The 10,013-nt window shown below is 49.9% G+C and overlaps 1 protein-coding gene across 2 annotated transcripts; it reads left to right on the forward strand.

The window, feature by feature from the left end:
* Positions 1-689: 689 nt before the first annotated feature.
* On the forward strand, positions 690-8,652 carry RCC1 (regulator of chromosome condensation 1). 2 transcript variants are annotated; one of them, XM_079933570.1, is made up of 10 exons: positions 865-943; positions 1,495-1,602; positions 2,415-2,602; positions 2,784-2,963; positions 3,789-3,885; positions 4,000-4,122; positions 4,628-4,783; positions 5,029-5,148; positions 5,495-5,647; positions 6,595-8,652. In XM_079933570.1, the coding sequence occupies exons 1-10, from the start codon at positions 871-873 to the stop codon at positions 6,768-6,770; spliced, it is 1,374 nt and encodes a 457-aa protein (XP_079789696.1). In that variant the 5' UTR covers positions 865-870; the 3' UTR covers positions 6,771-8,652. The 2 variants fall into 2 exon arrangements, with proteins under 2 accessions (XP_079789695.1, XP_079789696.1); XM_079933569.1 differs by lacking the exon at positions 1,495-1,602 and having other exon boundaries at positions 690-943.
* Positions 8,653-10,013: the final 1,361 nt, after the last annotated feature.

Consider the following 10,013-nt stretch of genomic DNA (forward strand, 5'->3'; position numbering starts at 1 on the left):
CCCATAGGTGATTTCCTTTCCCCCTTTTGTAACACCGTCTGTTTGTGTGAGTGTGTATACAGTGTTTGTCTCTTGTTGGACTGCTTAGAGGAAAGCCAAGTTCCTCCCAGGAGTGGTGGCATTTTGGATCAAAGGGCGCAGATGGTTTGGTGTGCTTTTATTTAATGAGAACAGCTTTGTGTGTGTGTGGTCTGATTATGGCACTTATGTATAACCAAAGTTACTAGTGGTTATGTTGGGGTTGGGAGGAGTTGTGAGGGATACTTCACTTAATGTTCTTCAATGTTTTAATTTTTTATAATAAAATTTTAAAAATACATGTAATGTTTCTTGTAGCTTCGATAATATAGGTAAACTACAAAGAAAGAAGTAGAAGTTGTCCATAATCCCATTTTCCAGAGGTTACCATTATCAATATTGAATGTATTTCCTTCCACACATTTTTATATGTGTATGCTTTTTCTTTTCCACAAATAGGATGATGGGCTGTTTTTCAATCTGTTTATATTACTTGGCAATGATTCAGTAAATAAATCTCTGAAAGCATCACTTTTAATGGCTTCGTCCTGTTTTATCATCAATATACCACATATTATCTAGCCAGTCCCCTACTCCTGAGTGTATGGGTTGCTCCATTTTTTGTTGTTTTTTTAATGTTATGAAGAATACAGTAGAGAATATTTGTGGATCCTAATCTTTGGGTGTATTTATTATTTGGTTCTTCTCAGATAAATTCTGAGAAGTGGAATTGCTGGGCATTTCTTCTCACTTTTTTTTTTAGAGTTTTTGATGAATATTGCCTAATTAGAGCAGGAAAATGATTGCCATTTCTGACATGGAGTATTTGCCTGGGTTTTTCAGGACAGGAAGATGCCACCCAAGCGTATAACTAAGAGAAGGTCACCCCCCGAAGATGCCCTCCCCAAAAGCAAGAAGGTGAAGGGTAAGTTGGCCTTGGCCTCTACTTCAGTATGGGTGGCCTCTTGGCACCCCCAGAATCTGGAACTGGGCTCCCTGAGATTTGAAGCTGAGGGGTCTGGAAGTCCAGGAACTCCACCCAGCTGGAGAGTCTCCTGGAGCTCACTGAATCCCACCCTCTGGGAATCTTAAAGGGGCAGAGACTTGCCTAAAAGCACTCAGATACTGGCAAAAAACTAGACCCTAGGGCTTTGCCCCAGGCAGTAATGCATCATGGTTAAGACCATTGACCTCCAGACTGGGTTCAAGTCCTGGCTCTGCCACTTTCTAGCTACATATAGCTTTGAGCAAATCACTAACCTCACTGAGCTTGGACTACTACCCCATTCATAAAATGGGCGACCTCACTGGGCTGTCCTGAGGAAAATGAGATCATGTCCTGGTAGCACTGGAGGGAGGTGGCTGTGGTCTCCTCTCTCCTTGGACCCTGGAGGGAGTCAGGGAGGAGAGAGAGCCACCCCCAAGCTGGGAGGGGGGAATATGGACCCACACTCAGACACTGTCTGTCTTTTGCAGACCCTGGTAACCAGGCAGTGAGGGTCGTTGCCTCCCGCCGCGTTCCAGGCGCCCGCTCCTGCCAAGGTGCCTGCGGGCCGAGCCCTCCTGACCAGAAAGCCCGACCCGGTGGCTGCTTGCCCAGCGCACCCGCACCCTCTGCGCAGCCGCAGCAGACCTGGCAGCCTGGCCACACCCCCAGGGGGAGGGGCTGGACGCCATTGGCTGTCCGGGGCTACGGGCGGTCGCTGTTGGCCACCAGATGGCCCTGTGCCGCACACTGGTTGGCGTGTTCCTCTCTGCAAAAGCCTGTGCGGGCTCTTAACTCCTACCCCTTCCTTTTCAGCTGCCTGTCCGCTCCCACATAGGAGCGGAGTGGGGGTCAGTGTACCTATGTCCAGGGGTTAAGTCACAGCCTGAGGATGCACTGCAAACTCTACTAATTATTCTGTGACCTTCTCTGAGACTCTGTTCCCTTTTCTGTAAAGTGGAATCCTAAGAATGGAAGGTCTCTAGCATAATGTGAGGGGCTGCAAGGCAGTCTAACACTAGTAAGCAGTCGGTAAAGGGGTAGACGTTATTATGCCCTGATAGTATGGTTCCCGACCAAGAACAACCTATCAGGAAAACTAGCTTGTGTCCCCACTGTTCTTTAGCCCTCTCCACCAAGATTCATTTGCCGATATTGAGTGTCTCGTTTCCATTTCCTTCCACTCACATTAATAATGTGATCAGTTTTTAATCTGCACAAAAACCCTATGAGATAAGTACTTTTGTTATCCTCGTTTCACAGATGAGGAAACTTAGGCTTGGAGAGGTCAGATGGTCTGTGGCAGGGCAGGGGCTTGAACCCAGGTCTGTGTGATCACAGAGCCTGTGCAGTGACCTCTTCTCTCTCCCATCATCCTACACACTCAGGGGCTGTCTCCTTCACCCCTCAGTCTCACATAGGTCCCACAACACAGAACCGGGTTTGGTGCTGACGCTGGGCCAGGGCGACGTGGGCCAGCTGGGGCTGGGCGAGAATGTGATGGAGAGGAAGAAGCCAGCCCTGGTGCCCATTCTAGAGGACATCGTGCAAGCTGAGGCTGGGGGCATGCACACTGTGTGTCTAAGCAAAAGTGGCCAGGTAGGTTGGGCGTGGCACAGGATGGGACAGGGCCTGGGGTTAGTAGGGGGCTTGGGGAAGGAGCTTTGAACCACACGCATTACTCTGTGGAGATGGAGCTGGCTAGACAAGCAGGGATTGGCCTAAACAAGAACGGACGGAGAGGCCAGGCCTTGCACTAATGGGGGCATCCTGGGCACAGGTCTACTCCTTCGGCTGCAATGATGAGGGTGCCCTGGGAAGGGACACATCAGTGGAGGGCTCAGAGATGGTCCCTGGGAAAGTGGAACTGCAAGAGAAGGTGGTACAGGTGTCAGCAGGAGACAGTCACACAGCGGCCCTCACCGAGGATGGCCGTGTCTTCCTTTGGGGCTCCTTCCGGGTAAGACTGGGTCTGGAAGACGTCATGGGGGCTGGTGGGCAGAATTAACTGGTGGGGCCCCAAAGATAACCCATCATGAGACCCCTGTTTTACTTACTGGGGAAATCAAGGCCCTGGGCAGAGCTTGGGCCCAGACCCAGGTTTCTGGCTTCTTCATCCAGGCCTGTCCACACCACTGCTGTTCCCTGGACTCTGATGTTATGATGTGTGCGTCTTGGGAAAGGGGTGGGTCAAGGATGCCTTTGGGCTGAGGCTAAGCCAGGAAGCCTACTGACCCATCTCCCTGCCTTCAACCTCCCCCCCGCCTTCCCAGCCTTCTTCCACACTTCTCAGGGGTTTGGGGGCACATCTCAGAACTTCCAGGACAGGAGAGTGTGGTTTAAAAAGCAGATACAGCGTTAAAATTGTTTTTGGTACTTTAGTATTCAATTTATTTTGAAATGTCAAAAATAAAGGAATCTGATGTTTCCTCATTGGGGCTGGTTTTAAATTTTTTTATTGATAATTTCAAACACATAAAAGTAAGCAGAATACTATATTGAACTCTATCTGCTTGCCCCAACAATTATCAGCTTATGACCAAACTTGTTTCATCTTTACTCCCTTCCGTTCCCCAACTCCTTTGTTATTTTAATGCAAATCACAGACCATGTATGATTTCATTCGTAAGTATTGCACTATGTGGCCTGGCTCCTGCCCACTTCTCCATCTCCATCTGGCACCAGTGCCCTTCACCAGACAGCTCCGTGGCTGACTGCAAAGCTGGATCTGGCTGGTATGAGGCAGGAAGAACTGGCTGAAAACTCTTCCGCCCCTCCCTTCCAGGACAATAATGGTGTGATCGGGCTCTTGGAGCCCATGAAAAAGAGCATGGTGCCTGTGCAGGTGCAGCTGAGTACGCCCGTGGTGAAGGTGGCCTCAGGTGAGTCTGCAGGTACTCACTCTGGGCAGGAGTTGGAGAACCTTTTTGGGGGGCTGGCCCAGCCTTGGCCCTTACAGACAAGCCCTGCATCCCTTGCCTTCCTCTCACCCTCAGGAAACGACCACTTGGTGATGCTGACAGTTGATGGCGACCTCTGTACTTTGGGCTGCGGGGAGCAGGGCCAACTGGGCCGCGTGCCTGAATTATTTGCTAATCGTGGTGGCCGGCAGGGCCTCGGTAGGTGGCTTAGGTCCCTCTGGCGGGGCAAGTTGGCAAGCCACCCCCGGTGAAGGTCAGAGGTAGAAGGGATTCTCTGTGTTCAGGCTTGTATCAGGTGGACGTGCGGTGGTAGTTAAGGACTCAGATTCTAGAGCCAGACTACCCCAGGTTTGAATCGTGGCTCTACCAGCTACTGGCTGTGGGCCCCTGGACATAGTTTCCTCATCTCTAAACCCACCTACCTCTAAACCTACCTCACTGGTTTGTTGTGAAGTTAAATGAGTTTGCATAAAAGACTGTCTGGCACATGGTAAGTTCCAGGTAAATGTTACCCCTATGGCTGTGAGAGTCTGGGTGAGGCACTTGGACTCTCCTGGCCTCAGTTTCCTCTTCTGTATAATAGGGACAAGAGTCCCTGCCTAGCCTCCCTGCGAGGGCTTTAGCAGTGAAGGAGAAACAGATGGGGCAGAGAGGAGAGGCTGTGTGTGTCTGCCACTGACCCTGGCCTGCTCTCTGCCTGCAGAACGACTCCTGGTCCCCAAGTGTGTGATGCTGAAATCCAGGGGAAGCCGGGGCCATGTCAGATTCCAGGATGCCTTCTGTGGTGCCTACTTCACCTTTGCCATCTCCTCTGAGGGCCATGTATATGGCTTTGGCCTCTCCAACTACCATCAGCTAGGTGAGTCCCAAGCCCATCGTCCAGGGTCTCCCAGAGTGACCTGGGCTCCAGTCCTGCCTCCACCCCTCATTCATTGTGCACCCTTGGTGGGGTCACCTAACCCCTCAGAGCCTCAGTTTTCTCATCTGTAAAATGAGAATATAAATACCCTGGTGTGGGGTGGGGGCCACACTGGGAGGGGAAGAAGAAGGCAGCTCCTTGAACACCCTCACGCCTGACAGCTCTGTCCTGGCCTCTTCCCCCAGGAACCCCAGGCACAGAATCTTGCTTTGTACCTCAGAACCTGACATCCTTCAAGAACTCCACGAAGTCCTGGGTGGGCTTCTCTGGTGGCCAGCACCATACAGTCTGCATGGATTCAGAAGGTAGGGCCTCCTGGTCCATCTCTGGGTTGGAGGTGGAGTGTTCCCTGGGCACAGGCCTGGCCACACACTGGAGATCGCGGTGCTCGGAACCTGGGCCTGCTCCATGGACTGGGCTGGCTGTGGGTCCACGAGGGTCGCCCCCGTCCCCCAGCGTCCTGGTGTTCTTCCACGTGTGAGTTCAATGGGGGCCTGGGGGGGGTTCTCCCAGGCCTCCCCCAAAACTGAAAAGGACACTTCAGACCTCACCACCCTAGGAATGGGGGACCAGCTCCCACAGATAAAAGTGCTAAATGGCCTACCCGGAGCATGCCCTCTGCTACTCCTCGTCTCTCTGCCTCCTCCACAGGAAGAGCATACAGCCTGGGCCGGGCTGAGTATGGGCGGCTGGGCCTTGGGGAAGGTGCCGAGGAGAAGAGCGTACCCACCCTCATCTCCAGGCTGCCCGCCGTCTCCTCGGTGGCTTGTGGGGCCTCTGTGGGATATGCTGTGACCAAGGATGGTGAGTGGGGCTGCCCACAGTCGGTCTGGTTGGAGTCTGGTGGTCGTGGTTCTTACCGAAGTGCCCAGTAGCCTCTGATGTCCACCATCAGATGGAGCTGAGGTGTGGAGAACACTGTTTGTGGTGATGTTGCTTTTGGCCTGATTGTCAGAAGCTCTGGCTTTGATGACAAAATGGGTAAACACGTTATTTTAATAGAAGTGATTTGTTCTGTAGAGGAGAAAAACAGCAAAGGGAGATATATCACTGAGGCCCAGACAAGCAGTAGGACTTGAACCCATGTCTCCAGACTCCTAACTCAGGCTTCTGTTTACATTTTATACCATGGTGACCCTTTTTATTTACAACCTGGTAGGTGCCGGCTTCCCAGGGGGTTGTACTTAGAATTTTATTAGAGAAAGAGGGGTTAGTAGTTGGGGTCCTGGCAAGTACAGCAGAGGAGGGTGTGGACAAGTGGTCACCAAAGCCTGAGTGGAACAGCCATGGAGGCCTTGAGAAATCCGGCTGGCAGAGGTGCTTGACCTGGGATTATCTGGGAAGAGTTCCTGAGGAAGTGGGGCTTGTACTGCACCGTGAAGGTTCAGTCCTTTATGATAAGCAAAGGAGGGCATCCAGAGCAGTCTCAAAGGCAGGTGGTCCTGGGAATGGAGGTGATATGGGGGTTTGGGAAATGGCCAGTGATTGACGGGCCTTGAATGCCACGCCTAGGAGCAGGCAGAAGTTTTTGGCAGTGTGTAAGGACTGCGGTCTCTGGTTGACAGAGCTCTTCTTTGTCCATCATCTCCTTACTTCCTCCCATCTTCCCTTAACGCCCGGAGGCTGGGACGTTGCCAGGCTGCCACAGGCCCAGGCCAAAATCCACCCTCGTGTGCCAGGCTTCTCACACTACAGAAAGGTGGGGCTTGGGACCCTGGAGATACAGCTGCCCGTATTTCTGTCCTTTGTAGGTCGTGTTTTTGCCTGGGGCATGGGCACCAACTACCAGCTGGGCACAGGACAGGAAGAGGATGTCTGGAGCCCCGTGGAGATGACAGGCAAACAGTTGGAGAACCGTGTGGTCTTATCTGTGTCCAGCGGGGGCCAGCACACAGTCTTACTAGTCAAGGACAAGGAACAGAGTTGATGAAGCGTCTGAGGGCCTGGTTTCCGGCCCCCCCACCTCCCTCCTGGAACAAGGAAGCCATGATGTCTACATATTCCAGCAGGCCTCTTCTAGCTCCAAGTACTCTGTCATCTCCTGCCTTTTTCCCATCAGCAGAACAGAATGCTTCTCTTTTTTTCCCCTCCTTTCCCGGAATCATCCTGGGACCTACAGGATGAGGGTGGGATAGATGGAAGAGGGGAGGGGGGTTTAATCAGAAGGAACATTGCTGACCCCACAGCTATGTGGTTAGACCTTTCCCCCTCATCCCTATTTCCCATGGTCCTGGCTGACCCTGGTTTTGCCTATCAAAAACCGAAACTTCCTCTCCTGCGTGTTTGGTGCCCATACTCTGAGAAGTCGGGGCTCTGCCAAGCCCTGCTCTAGTCACGTGCCACTCTTCCTGTCCTTCACAACCCACAGACAGACAAATGGTACCGTCCTGAGACCCAGCTGTCATGGACCTACGCCTGGGGAAACTGGAGAAGGGGCAGGGCTACCCAGCCATGGGCAACCCCAAGCCAAATATTTGGCCCTGAACAGGTGCCCATGGGGCAAAAAGAAAAACAGTGATCCTCCACTTGATCAAGAAAAAAGCCAGTCAGCCTTTCTCCCAGAAGCACAAAGCATTCTGCCCTTCAGGCCTTGTCTGCCCACCCATCCAACCTGCCTCACCTGCAAGCCAAGGGCCTGAAATCCAGAAAGGAAGCTATGCCTGCAGGGCGGGACCTCGGGGAGAGGGGAAGGAGGGCTTTATAAGCAAACTTACAGCAATATTGAGAGTGAAGGGAGGGCAGGGAAGAGGGTTGGAGGGGCAGAGACTGGTCCCCAGAAAGGGAAGCAGTAGCTTGTACAGAGGCTGAAAAAATAGAAGAGAATATTGATTTTTTTTTTAATGTAAAGTATTTTGGAGGGGAGAGTGAAATCTTTTAACACTTTGAATAAATTTAGAGTTTTATAAAACAGGCCACTTGTTTTCTACATGCTCCCTGCTTTTTTAAGGGAGCACCTGCTGTGTTGGGATGGGCAGAATAACCCCATGCCTGTAGCCCTGGTGAAGACTAGGGCTTCAGTGATGTCAAGAGGTCCTGGTGTGTGCCAGTCAGCTGGGGTTTTTTTTTTGTTTTTTTGTTTGTTGTATGGAACAGTGGCTGTTCTAGACAAATAAAAAAAAGTTGATTGATTTTTGTTAGGTATTTATGTTTCAGGAATCACTGGATTTTTAAAAAAATTATACTGTATATTGTGTGAGACATGGGATGGATCTTTTAATATCCTAATCCCAAACCAAGATTTTTGAGTACAGTACATCTCTAGAAATACTTATGCTAAGTTTAATGATGTACTGTATCATTTCAAAAGCTAGTATAACTAATTAAACATGATTAACTGCACAGTAACAACTTAATGCATAATGATGTAGATTTTCACAGGCATTTGAGCAACCAAATCATATAGAGCTGACCTGTCCAGTATGGTGGTCAGTACCTACATGTGGCTGTTTACATTTAATTTAAATTTGTAAAAATGTAAAATGGACTTCCTCGGCTGCACTAGCGACATTTCAAGTCCTCAGTAGTCAGAAGTGTCTAGCGCCTATGGTTCTGGGCTATGCAAATACAGAAATTTATAGAACATTTCCATAACTGCAGAAAGTTACAGTGAACAGTGCTGATATAGGAGGTTTGTATATTAGAGCAGGAAAGTTTTACTAGCACCAGGAGGATTCTTCCATATCAGTGACTCTTGGAAAAATGAATATGATGTAAAATAACTTAAAATGTATTCTGTGATTGTTTTTTTTCCTTGAACTTTTAGTTTTGATGCATGTACTATCCTGATTAGAAATTGACTTCTTAGAAGGGAAAAATCACACTTTTGATTTTAGTATTTTCTTTGTGAAGAAGCACCTGTGTGTCTGCTCTTCCCACGCCCACTCCGCCCAAAAAAGTCCAGTTGGATTAGATTTACTGAAGTTTTCCCTTTTGACAATATAGCAGGTTGAAAGTGCCCTATCCTTAATAACAGCTCTTGTGGATTGGGACTTAAAGGGGCCAGGCGTTGTGCCGAGCACTTTGCATACAATAATAGCTCATTTGATCGCCTTGTGAAGTGGGAATTGCTGTCCCTCAGGAAAAAGTCCCTGAGAGTTCAAGTGTCTAGCTTGAGGCCAAGCTACCAAGTGGCACAGACTAGGCTAGAATTTAAATCAGCCTCCACCCGAGCCCAGAACCTCAGTTTCTTTTCCTTGTATTGAACATAAGAGTTATAAAGCTCTCTGTAGGTGCTTTACATATGTTAGAACAGTTTCAGGCACATAGCAAAGGCCCCACAAGCCTCTGCTGTTATGACCGTTGAACATTTTAAAGTTCCCTGTAGTTAATGCCTTGTTTTTCACATGCTTAATTTTTTGGCGTAAGTATCATTTATTCGGTGTTCATATCGCTATCAGAAGTGTAAATCCCCTTTTCTGTGTTCAAACACATCAGGTATTCTCAATTTTACCTTTTCTCCCATCCTCCTCCAACCTGAATTGGTTACCCCAAAACAAATGTAATCACCCCATATGGCTCAGCTATAAATAATATTTGCAAAGTCGTAATAATGTAAACGTTAAGTGTTTTGACAAATTATAGTCAGAAGATGGAGAAGTGTGTATGTATGGGGGCAGTCCCTAAAATATCTGGGGCTTCCCTGGTGGCGCAGTGGTTGAGAATCCGCCTGCTAATGCAGGGGACACGGGTTCAAGCCCTCGTCCGGGAAGATCCCACATGCCGCGGAGCAACTAGGCCCGTGCGCCACAACTACTGAGCCTGCGCGTCTGGAGCCTGTGCTCCGCAACGAGAGGCCGCGATAGTGAGAGGCCCGCGCACCACAATTAAGAGTGGCCCCCGCTTGCCACAACTAGAGTAAGCCCTTGCACAGAAATGAAGACGCAACACACCAAAAATAATTAATAAACTCCTACCCACAACATCTTCTTAAAAATAAATAAATAAATAAAATATCTGAAACTACAAATGAATAGAAAGTATACTATTTAGGGCTTCCCTGGTGGTGCAGTGGTTGAGAGTCCGCCTGCCGATGCAGGGGACACGGGTTCGTGCCCCGGTCCGGGAAGATCCCACGTGCCGCGGAGCGGCTGGGCCCGTGAGCCATGGCCGCTGAGCCTGCGCGTCTGGAGCCTGTGCTCTGCAGCGGGAGAGGCCACAGCAGTGAGAGGCC

The sequence above is a fragment of the Stenella coeruleoalba genome (assembly GCF_951394435.1).
Source record: "Stenella coeruleoalba genome assembly, chromosome: 1".
Classification (NCBI taxonomy): Eukaryota; Metazoa; Chordata; class Mammalia; order Artiodactyla; family Delphinidae; genus Stenella; species Stenella coeruleoalba.

Excerpts from the sequence above, each read along its gene's own strand:
- RCC1 (XM_079933570.1), top strand. The coding sequence starts at position 871 with ATGCCACCCAAGCGTATAACTAAGAGAAGGTCACCCCCCGAAGATGCC. Across the intron at positions 944-1,494 it reads CAAAAGCAAGAAGGTGAAGG|ACCCTGGTAACCAGGCAGTG; the intron begins GTAAGTTGGCCT and ends TGTCTTTTGCAG. Across the intron at positions 2,603-2,783 it reads GTCTAAGCAAAAGTGGCCAG|GTCTACTCCTTCGGCTGCAA; the intron begins GTAGGTTGGGCG and ends TCCTGGGCACAG.